The sequence below is a fragment of the Sciurus vulgaris genome (genome assembly GCF_902686455.1).
Source record: "Sciurus vulgaris genome assembly, chromosome: 2".
NCBI classification, from domain to species: Eukaryota; Metazoa; Chordata; class Mammalia; order Rodentia; family Sciuridae; genus Sciurus; species Sciurus vulgaris.
Window position 1 is genome coordinate 183,465,588 of NC_136462.1, and position 22,312 is coordinate 183,487,899.

Below are 22,312 nucleotides of genomic sequence, written 5' to 3' on the forward strand. Positions count from 1 at the left end.
TCCAGTGTTTCTGAACTTTGCTAATGTTCACCCTTATGGTTGAAGGTGAATGCCTGCCTGTCTGAAGCCAGTGTACATGGGGAGGCTAGGAGAATATTCTGTCACGTCAGAGGGAGTCCATGACCCCCTCTCATCCTGTTTTACTGTTTAAATATGTTGCTCTATTGCTTTCTGTGGCTTCTCGCTTGGTCCTTACCCAGCTAGGAGTCCTCTATTGCAGAAAGTGCGCCAAGTCATGTACGCCGAATACCTAGACAGCTCTCTGCAAATAGTAGTCTGTGCTTTAAACGAGTAGGCTGTACTTTGTCAGCAAAATAGAAGAAAATTATCTTTGGCACAGCATGGCCAACTTGAGGGTACACAGATTTATTTGGCACTTACTCTGTGACAAAAATAATATGATTAGGCACTTTAAATATAGTATCTTTTAATTCTCACTGTAATTCAGCTATGAAAATAAGGAAATCGGGGTTTAGAGATAAGTGGTTAACGTTCTGTCTTCCTTGACCAGGTTGGGACCACGTGTTCTGTGTTCCAGTGGCACTTCTCCTGGCAGTACTGGTGTCCTTACAATTAATTGTAATAGATCGTTATATTCGTGCTAGACTGGGGGCTTGAAGAAGCCAAAAACTGGGATTACCTTGCTACCTGTTGTGTTCTCAGTACCTTGAATAGTGACTGGCACCTAGTACGTGCCTGAAATATTTGTTGACACTGCTCAGGGTCACACGGCCAGTAAATAGTGTGGCTGGGAGAATGACCCCGGTGAGTCTTATTCACAAGTCCAGGCATTTACTGCCATATCTTGTTGCCTACGTAACACTGGACCCCGTAGTAGTATTGTGATGTTTTCCAATTTTGTTTCTGCTGCTTTATTATGTTTTGATCATTTTATGACTTTTTAAACTTAAAAACATTGGGTTAATACCATATATTTGAAAGAAGAATTACAAAGTTGGAAGAAACCATTTAGGTCTTGGTGTGTGTGTTTTAATATTACCTTTTTTTTTTTTTTTTTTAAACTATTCTGAGTGGCAAGGATCTAGGTTTCAAAGAAACCTATTCCATCATTTGGCAGTTCTGACTTAAGATTTCAACTAAGAATGAGAAAGAATTTCAACAAATTTGAGAGTATATCTAAACTATTTGTAATCTTGGTTGCTCCCAGAGTTAGTTTCCATATCCTCCCCAAGTTATGGTTCCTAGGACAGATGTCCAAACTTTCAGGGTTGTCTGACTGGCACGAGAGCCTTTGTCTTTTAAGCACCCTAAAACCACAGTAGCATTTGTGGTCACTGCTTTCCTTTGCTCCTTCCTTTGGCAGGCACCTGCTGAGTTTCCTGGTGGACCAGCAAGTATGGCGGGTGCTGGGGGCCAGAGATGAGTACAAAGTAGGCCTGTCCTGGCAGAACCTTCTCATCTTCTACTTTGTATTGCAGTTACAGTTGGCTAAAACCATCAAGTGTTTTCTACACTCGTGCTCTTGTGAAACTGCACGTTTCCTACTGCATACATTTATGCTTGACTTTTTGGTTCAGTGCAGTTTTCTTCATGGATCCCAGGTAATTTTCCCCCAGTTAGATTTGGTACATCATTATTACCTGTCAGGAACTTTGGAGTTGATTCTGTCAGCTGCGGTGTTCACTGTCTTTTTAAACTTTTGTTAGTGTGACATTTGTTAAGTGTGTCTTCTCAATATGTTCACCCAATTCACTGATCAAAGAGTAAAAATAAAACAAAATCGTTGATCTAAAGAGGCCTGAGGGCAGAGCTCTATAGGACTCCTTTGGAGGCTTCCCCCCGAGTCCGACACTTGTTTCCTGATTCCCATGCAGATCCCCAAGTCTTGTCTTGGTACTCTGCACAGTTTTGTTTATTACTTTCTAGTGTTCAGTCTCCTTCACCAGTTCTTCTGGATGGACTATAAAAAATCTTTGGTCAAGTTATTATTCGAAGTATTTTTTTTTTGAAGTACCATCTAAGACAAATGAGCCTTAGAAGCTTGGTAAGCTATTGGGTTCTGAGATTGTGCTGTTTTGCTGCCCTGGAATATGAATCCTTCTGCAGCAACCTTTGTTTTGTTTTTGCAGTTCTGGGGATGGAACCCTGGCCTCATACATGGAAGGCAAACACTCTACCACTAAGTTACACCCCCCACCTTTGCACCAGTGCTTCTGATTCATGATTTTGACTTGGCTTACACACTTCAGGTGATGGGGAATAGTGATCTTAAAAAGTAATCTATTTGCAAGCACAAAGGAAGGAGTCTTCTTTTTTTTTTTTTAAAAAAGATGGTATTGGGGGAGAATTTTCATTTTCAAAATTATGATATTTACTTTGAAGAATAAACAGGTGAGAGTAGACAAGGAAGCACTGAAAAAGATTAACAAGGGAGTGTTTTGCAATAACAGACATTAAACATACTGTAAAGCTATAACCACCTGGAGGTGCATCCTGGCTTAGAAATTAGCAGATAAACTAGTGATGTGGAGTGAAAAGTCCAAAAAACAGATTAAAATATGCATTAAAATTTAATGTGAGGGCTGGGAATATAGCTCAGTTGGCAGAGTGCTTGCCTCTCAAGCACAAGGCCCTGGGTTCAATCCCCAGCCCTGCAAAAACAAAATAAAACAAAACAAAACCAAAAGAAACCCAAAATTTAATGTGTGATAGATGGCATGTTTTCAAATGTATGGGGAAAGGATAGAGTTATCATATTGGGGCAGATGGCTAAATACTTGCAGAAAATGAAATTTGATCCTTTAGCCTATATCATACATTAAAATTCAGATGGATTAAACATTTAAATATATATAATCAAAAAAGTACACCATAAAATATATCTTATCTTAATGTAGAAAAGACTTTGCTGAGGATACATGTAAAATAGAGTTCATAAATACAAAAATTGACTAGCTGAGCTTTTGAAAACCTTTATGAATATCAAAAAGTAAGCAAGTAAGTAAATAAATAAATATAAATCATTATGTCAGAAAACAGTGCACAAATTAAAGGGCAAATACTTTTCTCTTGTTTTTTATTTTTTTTTTTTTTGCAACATATGATAGCTTAATTTTCTTAATATAGAGAGCATTTATAAATCAGTAATCAAGATAAGCCCCTGATTTTAAAATGGACAAATAAACCCAAATAGTAAACATTAGAAGAATTTTAACCATTTTAGTGTGTGAAATGCAAAAGTTTTAAAAAGCCTTATTTCTTGTACTGGAGGTGATTTTAAGTAAATAATACTGCCTGTGAAGAGGACAAAGGAATCAGACCCCTCCTACAATACTGTTACCTTTCTGGCAGAACATGTCAAAATCTGTTAAGTCATGTATACTCTTTGCCTTGGCACTTTCCTTCCTGGGAATTTATCCTAACATGTTAATTAGAAATGCTTGCCTCTAAGTGTCATTTGTTATGGGGGAAAAATTAGAAGCCATCCGCATGTCTGGCAAAGGGGATTGGTTAAATAAATTATGGTACAACAGCACAAGGGAATATACTATGTAGCTATTTAAAATTTATGATTTAGAACAAGAATTGCAGATAAACTCAGTCTCCTGCGCGCTGTGATTGACTGGTAGACTTCTTGTCTACCAGCGCTGCAGTGAGGGATTCTGCAGCTGTGTCTGGGCTCTTCCGGGAGGAGGGCTGTGGTTAGTGAGAGGTTTTGCCCTGGGAGAAGGAGAGCCACTGACAACCGCTCATCAGGTATTGCCTGTCCCGCTGTCCAAGAATGGTTAATGAAGGGGAAATTGTTCAACCGTGTTACCACCAGCAGCAGAACTTGAGTTTAGAACTATATGCTGCATAACTTTGGGGAGAAAAAGGCTGAGTTGAGAAACACACCAGCATGTTACTAATGAGAATTTCTCATTTATAGGGTTATGAATGATTTCCATTTCCTTTTTCCCCTTTATTTTATTTATTTATTTTTTTTGGGGTAGTAGGGATTGAACCCCAGGCCTCATGCATGCTGAGCAGGTGTGTTGCCACTAAGGCATACCCTCCAGCAATGTCCCCCCCCCCCCTTTTTTTTCCTTTTTCTTTTCTTTTCTTTCTTCTTTTTTTTTTTTTAATGTCAGGGCCTTGCTAAGTAGCCCAGGTTGGCCTCAAATTTGCAACCCTCCTGCCTCAGCCTCCTGAGTAGCTGGGATTACAGGTGTGTGTCACCATGCCCTTTTTCTGTTTACTTTTTGAGGTCTTGTTGTTCTTTTTCCTGTTTTCTATAAAAAGTAGTATTTTGCAATTAGAAAAAAATACAAATGTTATCATTAGAAATAATGGGGAAAAACGATGGTAAGGGATATCATCTAAAATATGGGCAAATTTTGAAAAATCATAGTTTCCAATTTTGCCCCTTATGGAATCTAGATGTCTAGATCTGGTATCTGCCCAGGCCTCAACGTCTGTATGTTGTTGAGTCTCATGTGACTTCAAGAGCCCCTGCTTATGCTCCCTTTCCTTTGGACCTCTATTCAGTGAAGGTAGGCAACTGTGTGTATATGTGACAAAAAAGTATGCTTCCTGTCTTTAAGAAGCTTACATTGTAGAGGAGAAGGTGGATATGTCATGTTAAAAGCAGGAATACGGTGTAGGAACAATGGGAACAAATACAGAGTGCCTCTTCTGTGCTAGATGTCATTCTAAGTGCTTTGTGTGTTTTTACTTTTATGCCTTCCAGTAGCCCTGTGACACAGGTAACATTATTGTCCCCATTTATAGGTGAAGATACTGAGATCTAGAGAGATCTAGTAAGTGGGTAGGCCAGGTTTAAACCTAGGTGGTCTGACCCCAGGCTGTGTTTAACCACCACTTCCTCCGATCACTCCATTCAGTTGCTTTACATGGATCTGCTTATTTCCTTCTCAGAACAGACCTTTCTGTCTTGTTCACCTGCGGCTTAATGGTTGTTCCTTATGTGTCAGGCACTAGGGGAGGGTGTGCAAAGTGAATGCAAAGTAGCTCAGTGCTTCGTGCCTGGGCACAGGCTGCTGAGAGGTCCTAGTGTAGAATGTGAGTGAGGGTCATGCTGGGGAAGGTGTCATGGTGGAGAAATTTTGGGGAGGTGCAGAATCCCACTATCCTTCTGTGGGTGAGAGAAATAATTGGCTTTTGACCTGAAGAGGGGAGGAAAAGAAACCCCTTTTGGATTGGTGGGATAGCTAGTTCAGGGCCAGAGAGAATTGCTGCACCAAGGAGTATTGGTTGCAAATCCATAGGACTGGCATGCAGATCATTTAATGCTGCAAAATGCGTCAAGAGCCTCTAAAAGGCAGCTTGTGACCACAGGAGTAAGGGGGACCCTGTAATGAGATCTGAACCCAAGATTGATTTTTGTAATGAGGAAATCGATTTCCCAAGGAAATTGTGTGACAGTATGATGTTTGGATGGGTGTACTTCTTGGTTGGTCTGTCGTAGACACTTTGACAGATTGTCTCTCTGTCTGTCTGTGTTGCTGTTGCTCCTCAGAGCCAGCAGTGCCCTTTCCTTTCAATGACGCTGTCTTCTTCTCCTCTCCTAGGTTCATGGAGTCCGAGCTGGACCTGAATGACATCATTCAGGAGATGCACGTGGTGGCCACCATGCCAGACCTGTACCACCTCCTGGTGGAGCTGAATGCTGTGCAGTCGCTTCTTGGGTTGCTGGGACACGATAATACAGATATCCTTTCAGATCTGTCCTCAGTAGAGGGCTGGCTCGGGGAGGGGGTGCTGTTTACGCTCTTCTCCTGTCTATCTGCTGATGTGTGCTGTCACGTCTGCTGTTCTATTTCCATTCTAATTATCTTCCATCTTGAAACACGCACAGCTCTTTACTCATCTGAAAATCTAGTTTTTATCTGTTAACAAACCTTGGGCAAATCCTTAATTGTCCTATTTGCTTTTATTAGTACTAGAATTCATAATGATGTATCTGTTCGTACATTAGCAGCATTAATTTTCAGGAGCTGAATTTGGAAGCCCCTTATTGAGGCAAGGGCAGACAGATTTGAATGTGTTGATCTAGACATCATTCTGCTAACAGATGGCCCAGTGGAGTTGACTAGAGGAGGCAGTGAGCTGTGGCAGAAATCACACTGGGATGTCCTGAGGACAGGAAAGCTCATCTGTTTTGTCCACTGCTATATTCCAGTGCCTTAAAAAGTCTGTGTGCCCAGTAAAGAACATTAGACCTAAGCAGACAAGCCAGGTTTGACTCCCAGTTTCACTTCTTATATAAAATGTGCCTCACCTCACCTGCAAAACCAGAGTTCGTAACTTTTGGCTCTCCATGTTGTTGAGAGTACCCAAGAAGCTGTTGGAGTGCCAAGCAGGTTCCTGTTGCTCACAGTAGGCACTTGGTAAATGTTCCTTACAAGTGAATTTGAGTCATGACTTCCAAAACCATTTCATCCTTTGTCTTTGCCGTCAAGTGTGCAACAGGTTTAATGTAAAACAATTTTGATGTGCCTGTGGACAGGGTTATGTTCATTAAGCCAAAATTTCCTCCAATAGTTGTTCTGTTTGACTCCAGATTTCCAGAGGTAAGAGACAAATGTAGTTAGTCTGCTTGAGTGATATTCATGGGAACTCTGCTGCTGCTTCATGTTATTTTCATCCTGTTGGTAATCTCTCTCCTGAGAGCATGTCTGACTTGGTTCTTTTCTGCCTGATAATTCTCATAGAATAAATCAGTGAGTAATTTTAATGCAGATTCCTTGAAGGGCAATCTTAAGACATTTCTGATACTTCCATGTAATGTTAGGCAGTGTTGAGAATTGCTCTGCTGGTCGCCAGGCTGAGGACTGTGTTCATCAGGGGTTGCTGTTGGGGTGTGGGTTATATGAGAACCCTAATTGATTAACTTGTGTCAGTGCGAGCTTGATGGAAGGTCTCCTGGATTCATTCCGTAGACATGAGTGTCTGTGATGTTCCGGGCACCACCCTGGACCCCAAGGAGCCATGAGCTGTACTGGATGCACAAGCAGTATCATACAGTAGGCATCATCTTAGTCAGTTTGGGCTGCTATAACAAAATGCATAAACTGGGTGACTGGGAAGTAGTGGAAATTTGCTTTTCATAGTTTTGGATTCTGGGAAGTGCAAAATCCAGGCACTGGCAGTTTTGGCATCTGATGAGGGCACATTTCCTGGTTCACAGACAGTCCACTGTATCCTCCTGTGGTGAGGGGTGGGGAGCTTGCTGGGCCTTTCACAAGAGCACTCCTCTCATCGGTGGGGGCACCTCCCAAAGGCCCCACCTCCAGACACATCACACTGGGAATCAGGTTTCAACACACAGGTTTTGGGGAGGATGTGAACATTTATTCTGTAGCAGTTATCTACCATATGACGGATCCTATTCAAAGACCGAAGTGGTTCTCATGAATTTAGTGCTTGGCATTCAAGTCGTGACTTTACTTTCAAGTCACCTATAGAATGGTAGCTTTCGGAATCCCTTCAGACCTTAGCAGTAACTTAGCCTCGTGCCCTATTTGTTTATGTGGTGACAAGTCTGAGGCCAGGTGCTGGATAGCTAACTGTGGAGGTCAAGGCTGGCACTCCAGGTGCTGATGTCCCATTCTGCATTTCTGGAGTCCTCCCTGAGGGCTTTACCACATCTCCAGCAGAGTGGCTTAGGCATACCTTATCCTGTGAATTAATGCCAGAATCACCTGTTATGTTTCTGGAAACACAGCTCTCATTGTTTTTTCTCTTCCTGCTAACTCAAAATAATAGTAGCAGCTTTCCAAAGATACTGACATTTTGCTGATTCACCAGCCGGTTCCCGCTGGGGAGAAGACTGACACGAGAAGCACGCTCCACGTAGGCATACTTGGGAAAGGCAAGGGCGCAGATGTTCCATGTTGTTAAGTTCTGGTCTTTAAAAAGGAAGAAACACATCCCCCTATAATACCTCTGACAGACTGCCATTCCCTCTTGTTTTCTGAGAGCTAAGCTGTTCCCCCGTCTTGTATGCTAACCTTCACCCAACTGCCCTCACGATATTTTTAAAAATCTAATTATGCCCTACGTCACATTTAAAGTGCATTGAAATTTTTTAATTACCTTAATTTTAATTAGATGCAGCAATTAGGGTAAATGTCATCCTCCTCACAGTACAGTTTTTCATGATTTCAGGGAAGGATGGGCCCTCTTGACTCGCAGCTGACATGCTCTGCCTGGCGGAACCCCATCTCCCTGCACGTTGCGCTCTGCTTCTTGTCTTCTCTGTGATCTATAATGGAAATTTTTCTTCAGGAAATGGTTGTTAACAATTTACTGTTGTACAGCTGTAACTGCCCAAAACACCTTACCATGAATAAACAATTTCATGGCAGTTGTGACTTAAATTTTTAATCTTTTTTAACTCTTCATTTATCAGCCAGGACCATACATGACTGGTTATGTTCCCAGCAAGCGCACAGGTCATCTTTGCTTTGTCCTTCTCGGAGAAAACATGAACTGTAGGGATTTTAATTGGATCAGGGGCTGGTTTGTTGCAACCTTAAGAGGTGGAGGATGCGAGAAAACAGCTTGTGCCTCTGTCCTTTCAACCGTGAGACGCTGCTCCAGAGTTGGTTCTGGCGCTCTGCATCGCTGCTGCCGGTGCGGCTTGTCAGTGCTTCTGGCCGTCTCCCCCAGGAGAGGGGAGCCCAGCCGGCACCTGAGGTTGGCTGCAGGGTGGAATCCTGGTCTGTGAAGAGCTGGGGTGGAGGCACAGCTCCCCTGGCAGTGAAGGGTTGCTCTGAATGCTTTTGGAGGGAACATAAGGGGAACCCAACAGCTGCTGCCTTTTCAAAATACTGCTTTTTAAAACAATTTTCTGTAAAACAAATCATTTGAACATATTTAGGGCTCCTTTTTAATGAACCATTTAGAGTGTTTCTACAGAAAAATAAAACCAAAGGTACACTGAAAGATAGTTTTCCAAGGTATTGCTAAAAACACCAGTTTTTGTGGCCTGGCTTGAGTCAGATTTTCTGTTGCCTAAAGGAACAAGGAGGAATAAAACAGGGAAGATAAGACTCCAGACGGTGGATGAGCACCCCTTCTACAAAAAATAGATAAAAGTCACCATGGCACCATCTTCATAAACATCTTGTGTTTGTCATTTGCCGTGTTCTTATCCCGCGTGACAAGTCCGCAGAGTCCTTTCTAGTCGTCTTTGGTAGATCACTGGTGTTTGGGGGGTTCCTGCTTTGTCTGATAAGCATGTCGCATGGTACTAGGGAAACGAGAATGATAACTAGAGTTGAGAGCAAAACACACAATTTACCACCCCTGTGGCCTTAGCGGTCAAGTGCTGAGGAAACGCCGTTGGAGCTCTTAGGAGGTGTAGGTCACCTCTGACTCGGGGCTGGTCAGGGAATTGGGGATTGGTGATGGACGCTTTTGATAGATGTGGAGACTAGAGGGCATTTCAGGTTTGTTATCAGGGTCTCTACTTTTGCAGAGGAAACTGCCATTCTTCATATGTTGGAAGCTGATGTGGCCTTGCTGGCTGCTTATGTAGTCTTTACAAGCCTGTCAGGATATCAGGTCCATGTTTTTGGTTTTGTTTTTGTTTGTTTGTTTTGATAATGACTACAGCTCCCCAGCTAAGTGCCCTATTCTTTCACTTAAAAAAAATATACAGTAATCTAAACCAAATTTTATTAAAACTGCTTTCTCTCCACCCTTTGTGATTCAGAAAAATGAGGTCTCATTGTAATGTTTACTTAAGTCATCAATACAGTGTGTTGCATACTAATAGGTGGGAAGAGAGAAATTTGTATGTTAGTTATTGAGATCATTGGTGCAGATGGAATAGCTCCCTTTTATGTGGAATAATTTTAGGGAGTGGTCATGACCAGTATTGTCTAAATTATTGTTTAGTTTTCTCAGAGTTTAGAAATCCAGGAGGACTTGCAGATTTGTTCAGTCGGATTTTGTGAAGAATTGCCTTGGAACCCTCGAAAAGAAGGAGCAGTTTTTTGTTGTTGTTGTTACTGTTGTTTTAAGGCAAACGGATCAATTGAACCTCAGTAGTTCGAGTCTGATAATGCTAAAGTGGAGCAAACTGGCTAAGACATACCTTATCTTCCCATTGGGGGTGCACGGTAGAGCAGGGCCCCTCGTGTTAGAGACCTAGGGTTAATGAGGAGAATTGGGCTGGGAAGGGTTTGAGCCTCCTCAGGGGCTCTGTCCTAATTGGACTGGGTCAGAGGGGTATTGCTCCAGGGCTTTCCTGCAGGCACTAATGAGGCTTGCATATCTTGAGCTTTTGTTTTGCTAGGAGTTATTCTTGTTTTGATATTTCCACAATCAAAATTGCACCTGAAAAAATTGACTTCTTTTTCTCATTTGTCATCTGACGTCCTTGATAATATGTTTTGATAAGCCACCTCTCCCCTCCCTTTTTTTGAGCCTGCTAAATATGCTGTGAAGTTAGGCATGTTAGATAAAAATGTGCCAAAGTGGCAGTTTAGTTATCCTGTTTATGAGGATAAGGTGAAGTCCATGTCCCTGGAAAGTTAGCCTGCTTTGGACGTTTTCCCTATGTCATAACGGTGTCCACAGCAGTTAATGGGTATTAATGTTGAATGAATGCATTTTTTTCATATGAGTTTGATCTAGGATTGGGATAAAATTAAGAGTCCAGGTTTGTTATGAGTAGCTTTGTGCCAGCTATTTTAAGAGAAACAGACCACTTTGTGTTTGAAATTCACCTGCATCAGTGGAGCTGTATTTAATCACTGTCCTATCTAAGACAAAACAATTTTAAGAAGCCATATTTGTTGCATTAAATCATTTATATTCTCTGCATTGATACTGGTTAATTTTCTTAAGAAAACCTTTTTGAAATTACTTGTAGAAAACCATCTGCTTAATGCATCTTATTCCTCTTCCTCTTTTTTTTTTTTTTTTTTTTTTTACTTTTTAATAACTTTGTTCCTTGTGGACACATCTCATTGGAGATTACTAAGATTAACACTCAGTTTCTGTACCAAGACTCCAAGTGGTATCAGGCCAAATAACAAATATGTCGAGCCAAAAAATAGAAGTAAACACCACTTTTTCTCCAGGATCCATTGTGTTATGGACCATTTTGTACCTGGCTGGTCTTTTTGACTTCGCTGTTGTACTAGCTTATTGCCCTAATAGTGGACAGGTACAGAAGGAGTGAGTGGGGTGGCCTTTCTACCCGACATGACAAAATAGGCTATCAGAAGCTGTATTTCAGTAATTCACAGAGAGACAGGCTCTCTGTTCTTCTATTATTCTTGGGCGGGAGAGCCCTTTACCTTGTGAAATGAAATTATAGCTATAGTGGAAAAGCATGTCACCCATGCCCAGCCTCTGCTTGTGAAGAAAAGCTAGGTGGGTGGCAGAGCAAAGCTGAATTTTCTTATCAAGATTGAGACTTCATTTGTCTGTTGATCTGTAGTTCTGGTTCTCATTCCTCTTTCTGGTCTTCAAATGATCTTCTGTCTTTTGGGTCATATATTACCGGGGGGTTGATGATCGCAAGTATGGACTCGTTACTGCCTTGCTGAAATGGTATTTTGTGAGAGGCAGGGATGTATGTAAAATCAGTTAGAGGTCGGATTCCTGAGATGTTTGCCAGACCTGGTGAAGAGATGATCTCCTGTTAAACTTCTCAACTGAGACAGAAATGTAGGGGATAATTCACTGGAACGTTATAACAAACCAATTTTCTTGGTTAAAGTTAAGACATTTATCCTATTATTATATAAAATCACTACTATTGTCAAAATCTTTTCTTTCTTTTTTTTAAGTTTCTAGGTTTAATGTGACACATCTGTGAGCATGGCATGAGTCTGATCAAAGAAGGAAGTGGTAATTTGGCTCACAGGCCCTCAGAGGCTGAATAAGGACTCCATCCATCTGAATGTCTGGCATAGCTGAAATATAAACTTCGATCTTCCAACCCATTGTGACCCAGAAAGGAGGACCATGTGACCGTTAGCTTAAATTTTAGATTTTAGAGACTTGGAAAACTAAAGGCAATAACGAGGGCTTTGGACGTTCTGTGAGAAGGCTCAACTTAGTCTGTATTTTGTGCTTTCATACCTGAATCTCTTCACCTGGCCTTTGACAGACCTGATGACTTTGGTTTCTTGTAGGTCTGCAGAGGGATAGGCTGGGCAGAGACCATTACGCCCATTTTACAGATAAGGAAATTAAGCTGCAAGGAAATACCTCTAAGGCTCACACAAGACTGCTTGGCTAATGGTAACTACGGCAGTGTGCAGCTCACTAAAGGTACAAAGCAAGATGCCCATGACTGTTCTCAAGCTTGCTGGCTCCTCATACGTTGACCTTTCAGATGCTCCTTCACTTACGTGTCCTGAAAAAGCCCTCCGGTTGAAAACTCATGTAATACACCTAGCCTAGCCTAGCATAACTTAGCTACAGGGCACCATAGGGTGACCACATGGTCCCCACAGTGGCAGCTGACTGGGAGCTGCAGCCGACTGTTGGTAGTGTCTCTTTCACTGCAAGTAATGTTTCTTTCAGTAAAAGATGTTCATAAAATACCCAGAACATCAGTTAGCAGTTAGCAAGTCCTGTGGTTCTTGTTTATCTGTCCTGCATCTTTTTATTTTTTTCTGGTGCTAGTAGAACTGCCCTGCTTCTGACCCTTGTCTTGCATTTGGGTCCCTTCTGTGCAGCAGCTCTGGAGCGGGACTTCCCCCTTCAGGTCCCTCCAACCCTCCCCAGCTGCCCACCGTCTGCCCACTCTGCCTAGCCCCCAGCCCCTGAACTCGAGGTCGTAGTGTGTCTCACAAGCCGAGGTCATTCTTTCAGAGTGTTCTTCTCATAATTATAACTCCTCCCTTCCTGGGCCCTCTGCCCTCTCCTCTGCAGAGGCCTTTGTACATTCTGGTTTCTTCACTTTCGTTCCTGTGGTTTTGCTTTCTAGCCTACCAGCTCTCATCTATTTAGTTGCTTATTTTCTGACCAGTCTTTTTCTAGTTAGTTATTCTAAGTCTCCCAGCTCAATTCAGGGTGCCTGCAGTTGTGGTGTCTGGTTCCTTGTTTGTTGCATGTTGTTATTGCCTGTGCTGTATGATTTTTTTAAATTGGCTTTGTTTTTCTAGCTTTATCACTTTACAGATGAGGAGACTGAGGCCCAAAATGCCTTTATCATGGTGTAGTGTTTCATGTATCACAGCAGTCAGTGAATGCAGGTTGACCCTACAAGGGTGTGTGTGTGTGTGTGTGTGTGTCTGTATGCGCGCGCGTGCGTGCATGCACGTGCATGTGTGTGCATGCATTTCCAGGTGGGGAAAGGGAATCTTAGTTCTAAGTTCAGTTCTGCCTTCCAGTTTCCAGACATGATTCCTTTTTTCTCCCTTTTGTGTTTTATTTCCCTTATACCTCCCTCTCTTTCTCCTGTTATTTTAAAAAAAAATTTTTTTTTAGTTGTAGAAGGACACAGTACCTTGATTTGATTTATTTATTGTTATGTGGTGCTAAGGACGGAACTCAGTGCCTCCGTGTGCTAGGCAGGTGCTCTACCACTGAGCCTCGACCCCAGCCTCTTTCTCCTTTTTTTACCTAGGGGCTGGTGCCCGTGTTACCTTTACCCTAAGTTCAAGGTAGTGTGGAGTTCAAGGGGAGAAGGTGGGTGGGCCCAGTGGTGCCCCATGTAACCATTCTTGCTGTTTCTCCAACCGACTTCGTCCTGCCTGATCTCTGAGGATTCCCTGGAGAGTGCCAACCACCTCCACTGCCTTTCAAGGTGAACAGTACCAGGTAGTAAAAGTGACACTGAGCTTCAAGAGTTTAAATTATGAGATAGGGTTAAAGATGTTGGCCCGTTTCTCACTAGAAAAGCAACCTCCCAAGTAATCTCTTTAGTTTGGAAATTCTTGCAGTGAAGTTATGGAATAAGTTGCCAGGAAGGCGGCATCAGGAAGGAGCCTGAGTACTTCGGTTGCCTGCTGACTGAGCACCCACTGGGGGAGGGACCTTGTTGAAGAGAGGTTGATTAAATCCAGAGTGTTTTAAGGATAAATGGAGATGAAGCAACTGACGAGGAAACAGAGGACTTCGGATGTTCGTGACACATCTGTAGGTTCCAGTACGTGCGTGATCCCTTAACACTTGCCACATGTGTCCATCGCTGTGGTTGACTTGCTTCAGGAACTGACAGATATTGACACCCTCCACGAGAGTGAAGAGGGAGCAGAAGTCCTCATCGATGCGCTGGTAAGTTGCACATCCCCTGGGGTTTTGCAGGTTTGCTTAAGGCGTTGGCATTGTCCCCACCATCGTATCTGAGTGGTGTCAGTAGAATTTTGTGGCTGGGCTGGTTGGAATGGTAGAGGCAGACATGGAAGTGCATCTTGTAGGGGGTCTGGACTCTGTGGGACACGTCAGTCAAGGGCTATGGAAAGGTAGCACTCTTGCAAGCAGGCCATTGCTCATCCTGTTCCCTCTGTTCCCTCCTGGCTACGTCCTTCTGATGGGTATTATTGCTGAGGCTTAGAGAGGTGGAAAGCCATCCCTGTGGTCACAGAGCTGGGATTTGAACCTGTGTCCTCTTTGACTCCATGCTCCCCGTCCCTTATTGTACCACTACTGACCTTTCTACTAAGAGCCTCCACTGACGTTTATTTTCTCTTTGGGGTTTTGTAATCCCATGTGGAAGGGTATTGTTGAGCTGGTCATCAGAGAGGCATTGGAGAATGTTGAAAGAGAGTAAACCGTAGAGCTCATCTGCCAGGGTTGCGTCCCTTGCCTGGAGCACACAGGGCCTCGTGACTTCGGGCTCATCTACCAGGGCTGCGTCCCTTGCCTGGAGCACACAGGGCCTCGTGACTTCGGGTTCCTTTTTGTGGAGCTAGGTAAAGCCTCTGAATCCTCAGCCTTTGTTCCAAGTAGCAGTCAGTGCAAAGGTCTTGGTACATGAGCTAAACCCAGTTGGCTGATTGCCCTCTGGTCTCATCACCTGACATCGAGGAGACCCAGAGGCAGGAAAGGAGGTTTCCCTTGGGTCACTTGGCCAGTTCTTTGACCACTGAGACTGCAGCCTGCACCCCAGTTCTCTTCCCACCACACCAGACTCCCTTGCCAGAGAGGGTCAGAGAAGGCTCCAAACTGAGCAGGCACCACCGTTGGCCTGTGGCGGGAGTGGGTCTGGTCCAGCCTCCGACCCTGACTCGCCTGTGGAGTTCTGCCAGCTCCCAGGGCTCTGTGGATCTCCCCTCCCTACTGTTGTCTTCCCTTGCCTTTCCTCTGGTAATGAGGTAAGTGCCAATTTTGGAGTAGTTTGCAGAGTTTATCTAAGATCATTGCAGCCACTAGCATTGAAAGCGCCCAGGTACTTATTTGGCTGCTTTCTGGCCCATCCAAGACCACTGATGGACAGAACTGCCTGGACAGGGGCCCCAGATGGTTCAGAGACTGCACTGCTGTATGACCCATCCCTCTTTACCCTTTCTCCTAAGGTTCTTGACACCAGAAATTTCCCCTGTGCTGTGCCAGCTGCTGGCATTTGGTGTGAGTGATGGGGTTGTGAACCCACTGGATATGAAGAACTGTCTCTCACAGAGAGCGAGGCTGGAGTCCAGTAGGGCCATGTGAAACTGAGATGGAAATTTCTATGGCCATTTTTCTTACATGCTCCTTCCTGGAGTGAACTGCCACTTTGGTAGGATCAGGGCTTTTATTTTTCCTTGGGACCACTGTGCAGAAAGCAGGGGATGTTGCTGGGGTGTTCTTTTGTTTTGAGGAGCACCTGAGGGGAGGCTGTGGCAGCTGCTCCTGCACTGTGTCTCCACGGTACCATTTGTGCAGTCTTACCTTCCAGAGGTTAATTACAGTGGCCCTGAACGAGCCTTCCTGCCTGGTCCCTGGGCTGATTCTAATTACCATCCTTGCCCGTGTGAATGGAGAAGACAAGAGAGGAACAGCTAGCCTGGCTGCTGCATGTAAAACCGACCCAGGAGCAGCAGTTCACACAAAAGCCCCCTTTGTGCTTTCTGTGTCACCAAGCCCACCAACAAAGGCTGGATCTTGCAGATTTTATTGTCTGTTCGGAAAGAAACAGTTCATCCTCAGTCTAGGGAGCCATTAGGTAGCTGCTATACAGGGTTTTCTGTTTGTTTAGTTTCTTTATGATGATATTATTTTAAGATTTTGATTCTTACAGCTTTATCCTGGTGGGGCTGGTGTGAATCACAAACATTGAACATTCCAGACTCCAATGTATTATTTGTTCTTCTGCAACCAGTCAGAAAGCACCATTAAATATCAGAGAGCAGAACCGGCAAGTGGTCTTCCATTTATTTTTCGCTACCCTTGTGCCACATTGAGGGAGAAGTTTGATAAGTATTCTCATATTACAAGGGTTGAGTTGTCTTCGTAGTTTTAATTTGGGGCCAATGTCGGAAGCCTGGAATTGCTTGAGCAGAGGCTAGAGGGCATGTGGCAGGATTTATTGTTGTGTGCAGTTTGCAGTTATTGCCTTGGTCTTTTTTCCCCGTTGTAAGTCTCAAGTAATAGAATAGCACATTTGTGGGGAAAGAGTGCTGCTCTGGCATTCTTGGGGCTTTTTGGAAGTTTTACATTTTGGTTTACACCTACTGGTGTTCCTCATGCAAAAAGCAAATACACGTTTGTGCTTTGGAAGACATGGATTTGGCCAGTGGACTCCTTCCTGGCAAATAGTAAACCGGAGGGTATATCGCTCTGATGGCAGTTCTCTGGCTAACCTCTCCAAAGATGGCTTTGGAGTAGTGATTAGCCTGCAGTTACTTTTCTACTTACTCTTCCCAGACTTGCTGTGAGTTTGGAGTCCTGTGCCTTTCTTATGCTGCCTGCAGCTTGATTGGCCTCGCTTCTCCAGGTCACCAGGAGCCCTCCTCCTCCTGCACAGCCCAGCTTCAACCTTAGCTCTTCTGAGTTTTTCCAGACTTATCACCTCAGTGGAATTCGTGTTCCCCTAGCACTTTGTACATCTGGGAATTTGGCAGATTGCATTATAGCAGTCTCAGTGAGACCACTGAGTTGTGGTCTCAGTTGGGGGAGCAAAGTGGTGGTTCTGTCACTTACCATGTCCTTGGGAAGGCTACCCGACCACTCCATACTTGGCTTTTTTGTCTGTAAAATGGAGATAACAGTAGTGCCCATTGCACAGTGCCAACATGAGGGATAATTGAGATATTTATGGCTAGTAAATGTGGGCCTTTATTGTTGTAAAGGTATCATGTCTGGCAGATATTAAACAGTTAGTAAATGTCAAGTTAGAATGACAAGTATCATCTGCCACACAGTGGGATGTTTGTGAAGGTTTATTAAATTCAAGCACTTTCAGTTCAAATATGTTTCAAAAAACATTTTTAATAAATATTTTAAAAAATATTCAGATGGCATGGGCCTAAATAAGACATCCAATGATAAAGAGTTAGGGTTTGTTTTTTTTTTTTTTAAGAAAAAGTAAGTAATGGTAATTTGAGGCAGAGTATCAAAAAGGGCTGTGAGAGATTGAGGCTTCTGTGAAATGAAGAGGATGGAGGAGTCACGACTCATGGAGAGGAATCAGGGCTGACTACAGAGCTGCGGGTGCTGGCCATGGCCTACCTGTGAGAGGGCCAGGAGGCGCGGCAGCCAGAGCAGGTGGAAGTGTGACTGGACCACACACTGGCTAGGAGTCATAAAGGGTTTCACCAACGTGGCTTTGATACGAAGAGCCCGTTCTTACCCTTCATTGACTCTGCTTAAGTGTTGAACTTGGAGCTCCAGATTGGTTTGACTGGGACTTGGTGTTGGGGCTTTGTGGTGGGGCTGCCCAGGTGAGACTGAGCTTAGCAGGTCTCATGTTGCTTTAGGGGTACTCACTGTACATTTCTGGATCCTGTTCCTTCCTATTTCTATTAATGTTCTTGCCTTCATCTTTGTTTGTTCATGAGCAAAACTCACTTGTTCCTTCATTCACTCAGTGCTTACTGAGTGCTCAGCATGTTCTGCTACTAGGCACTTGGATGTGGAGTTGTAAGACTGAAAGAGTCTCTGCTTTGGTGGAGATTATATTCTAGGGTAGGGAAAAACAGTAAATAAATGAACAAGAAAACTATCAGAGTGATTCTCTATTACACAGGGAATTAAAATAGAGTGATGTGATATCAAGTGGCAGGAAGTCAGATTGAGTTCTCAGGTAAGTCCTGGATTCTGGGTGACAAGAAGAAACCAGCCATTCAGAATGATCTAGAGCAAGGTGGGACAAGGGCAGAGACTGAGATGAAAATGAGCTTGACAAAGTGAAGGAACAGAGAAACGGCCATCCTGGTGGGTACAGCCAGGCTAGCGGGGGAAGGCTAGGGCCAGGCCACCTGGCTGCCGTAGACATTATCTCTGGTGATGGCCAGTGTGCACAGGATGGTAACACAGTCTGACCAAACACTTCAAAAGACCACTCTGGCAGCTGTGCAGATAGTGAATCCAAGGAACAAGAATGGAAGGTAAACTATAATTAATTATATTACAACAGGCCTGAGTTTTGCATTACAACCATATTACCATGTGTATCCTTAAAACTTGTTTGATCAAGATCCAGTGGTTGTGGAGTTTTATATTTATTGTTGTTTTATAAATATGAAATTTCTGAAATTCCTGGTAGGTGGAAAAACTCCAGTCTAACTCTGGGGAAAGCTTTTTGGCAGATTGTACCAGACAGAAAAAGAATCCTCCTTCAAACCCTCTCATCTGCCTCTCTCTCTATTTTCTCCTCTTCTCTTATATCCATCCTGTTTGATGAAGTGGAAAAGGATGCCTGATCATGCCCTTGAACTTTGTGTGAGTGAGACCTTCTGGAATGTTGTCTGGGAGACCTGCTGACGAGCAGAAATACCCAGTGACTTATCAGAAAACGACAGGCGAGGACAGTCCTGATTTCCAAGGCCAGGCTGCTCTGGCTGATGCTTTAATCCCTGAGCAGGATTTGTTTTTAGTTTCAGACTTCGTCACAGGTCCAGAAAATTGAAGGTAGACCCAAGGGTTTAGCGAGAGTAGGACAGAATGCTAATTTGTACTTTTTACTAGGTGATATCTAGAGCCATACATAATATAAATACTTTTCCAAGGGTTTTCTGAGCTAAATGTATTTTGACTGCTTTTGGCCCTTCTGCAATCAGATAAAATTGCATTTAACCCAACTAAACATAAAGTTTCACACTTTGCAAGCTTAAAAAGACTGCCTGTTAGAAGTTAGATTTCCGTAACAAGAAAAAAGATTTTCCTCCAGCCAGACGCCCATTATCCATAGCCATTCAGCTCTAGGATTTGAGCACGTCGCTCACTGCCACTGTCCCCGCCACTTTGCAGACAGCAGAGATGGGAAGCATAACTAAGAATCAAGGAAAAGGGGAAATAATGCAGATAAAGCAGCAATAAGTAGTTGACGCTGGTGAAGCAGTTTGCAGAACTGACAGGCAGTTTGATACACAGCGGAGTTGCAGTGTCTGCTGCTTTAGGATTCAGAGAGATTATAAGTCAATCAGGGTGATTTAGGGAAAAACAAACTGTGACATGGTTCATACTCTTCCCCCAGATGTTTTTTTGTTTTCTCTCACATACCCAAATTGTCCAATTAATTAAGAAAAACATTACAGTGGATTTCTTAGGTGAAGCTTTTGCTGGCTGTGAGATTTGAGAGCAAGATTGTGTCTCCTGGTACGAGAGGAGAAACAGCTCTTTCCTGCGTGTGGGCGCCCTCAGCTCTGGCATCAGCATCCCCTCCAGGAGGCTCCCCTACTGGTGCTCCCACCAGGCACAAAGAGAGCCTAGGAAAGTAACTTGCTCATAATTCAGGTAGTGTGAATTGGTCAGTGATTTCAGATGTTTCCCTTGAGTCTCACCCAGAGAGAGCGGAGAGGCCTCATGTCCACGACTGTCCCTCTTGCCGTTGCTTCCTTCCGCAGTCTGGGTTTGGACCAGGTCTGTGGAATGCCTGTCTTCCACATAAGTGCTCCGGAAGCATCAGTTGAACAAGACCATTTCCTTCTCTCTCCTCACCAAAGTAATAGGCTATAATAGGAAAAAATGGTCTTCAGAGCTGGTCATCGCTGCCTGGTGTAACTTTGGGCCAGGCTAATTAACCTCTCTGAGCTTTTGCTCTCTTACCTGTAAAAGCTGTGAGGATTTCATGAGGCTACGTGGAGCAGTACCTGTGAGCCCGTGTCAGTGCACAAATGAGGTGCTCCATCAGCCATTTCGCAGTGACGTTTACGGGGTGTCTGCAATGGCTAAGGATGGGTCGTACCTTGAAGGGTGTACCAAGATGAATGAGGTGAGGAACCTGCCTTTGAGGAACTTGGCTTTATCTTAGCCAGTGGGAATGTGAGCAGTGAATAATCAGGTCTCAGGACAGGGGAAGGGCTAGATTCACACTCTGCTTGAGTTTCTGAGCTGCTGCCTTGAACCTAACCCAGAGTAAGGCCTGTCGTATTTTCATCTGATCTATGTAGCTCGTCCCAATTTCCTGAGTGAGGAAACTGAGGCTCTGGGAATGAGGGTACACAACAAGTATGCAGCAGGTGGTGTCTTCATGACTGCCCACTTGGAACTGTCACCAGGTGGATAATCACTTCTTGATGACAGAAAATTAGGTGTTTCTTCCCTGTCCCTCCCTGACCTGGCTTGGGGCCCCCAAGGGCTGCCCAGAGTCCAGATTGTGGGCAGGAGGTGCACAGGGTGGGAAGAGTGCTGCTTCTCCCAAGCAGAAGGGAAACTGGTTTGTGCTTCTGCTGCCACTGCTCTGTAGCCATGTGGCCCTGGTGAAGTCCCCAGCCTCTTGTGCATGGGTTGTGCCACATAGCTACTACAGGTTTCCTGTTTATCTCCAAATGTGTGAATCAGATTAAATAGGAGAAGCACAGTAGCATTTTTGTCCTTTAAATGTAGTTAAAATACCACACATTTTGCCATAAATATTCTTATTTTTAAGAAGGGACTAGAAAGTCTTTCATAAAAGCTTGGCATGGAAAGTTGGAATGTTTTGAGTTTAACCCTAAATTTTGAAGTCAGCGTAAATGTGACTAGTAAACCTGCTGACTGCACAGCTCTGGCACTGTGGTCCAGGAATGCGTTTGGCTTGAATGAGCCACCAGCCTGGCTCCAGCGGGCCCTCTTGTGAGGAGGAGAAAGGAGCACCTGGCTTGGTGTCAGAGGTCTGGGTTCACGTACCAGCGCTTGGTCACACACTGCCTTTGTAACCTTGACTTTCACTCTGTTTCCTTCAACCTCAGGTCCTTCCCCCCAACCTCCCCGTCCCAAGTGAGAGATAAGGACACTGCCCTTTCCTTGCCTTGGGGCACTTTAGGGCTCACAGGAAGGGGTGGGTTAGCACAGCGTGAGGCGGGGGACTCCTGGGGGCCTATTTGTGACACGTGTCCCTCTCTCCCTTTGCTTCCCTGTTCCTGCAGGTGGATGGGCAGGTGGTAGCGCTGCTGGTGCAGAATCTGGAGCGGCTGGATGAGTCCGTGAGAGAGGAGGCGGATGGCGTCCACAACACCCTGGGTGAGCTGGAGGGCACCTGTGCGTCCCGTGCTCCTTGCCCCTCCTCCCTCAGAATGCAGTCAACATGGGAGTGTTTTCTTCCCTGCTTTCCCTAAACTGCCTTTTCCGAAATGAAGACTTGTGTGTACATTTCATATAACTGCAGTTTGGGTTTGGCTTGCAGGTAATGAAAGCAGAAATCCACTGAGTAGTTCTGTGCGTTCTGAGATGAGAGCTCTGGCTCTGTCAGCAGGCTTTTTCCTCCAAAACTGAGGATGAAATCTATTCAGAATCCCACCCCCGCCCTTGGAAAAGTATACATTTAAAAATTTTAAGTCATTTTTTCATGTTAGTTTATCTAATCACTCTCCTTCAGTGGAACTAGAAACTTTTGGCCAGCTGTGTGCCGTTAGAAGGACGTTTTCTTTGAAAAACAGTGTTTATTCCTCATCTTAAATATAGATTGCTTTGTAAACTCTGGGTTGAAATACTGCTACTAACTTGGCTGCTCCTGTATCGGATGAACATTTAAGTGGATTCGTCTGCAGTATTTCTTCTCTTCCTTCCCCTCCTCAGATCTCCCAGTCCTTCCTTTTGCAAAGTTGCCAAACAAATAGCCTATTTAAAAGTGTGCCTTTGGGCCGTCCTCTTCATCAATGGTTGCTGCCGTGTAGGACCAGAGGTGACATATCTAAGCAGAGCTTGAGTTGTGGGTGAGGCCCAGTGGAAGCAAAAGTTTTGATGAGATTAGATTCTCTCTCTGCTCCTTTGTGTTGGCCACAGTTCTCTTGTAGTTCTAGACTTTCATCAGTGA

The 22,312-nt window shown here is 44.1% G+C and overlaps 1 protein-coding gene across 1 annotated transcript in view; it reads left to right on the forward strand.

Moving 5' to 3' along the window:
- Positions 1-22,312, forward strand: part of CTNNBL1 (catenin beta like 1) — a 151,890-nt gene that overhangs the window by 36,944 nt on the left and 92,634 nt on the right. Inside the window, exons 4-6 of the mRNA XM_079126989.1 lie at positions 5,532-5,694; positions 14,122-14,211; positions 21,426-21,519. Of these exons, the coding sequence (XP_078983115.1) occupies positions 5,532-5,694; positions 14,122-14,211; positions 21,426-21,519 (347 nt within the window). The remainder of the gene's footprint in view (positions 1-5,531; positions 5,695-14,121; positions 14,212-21,425; positions 21,520-22,312) is intronic.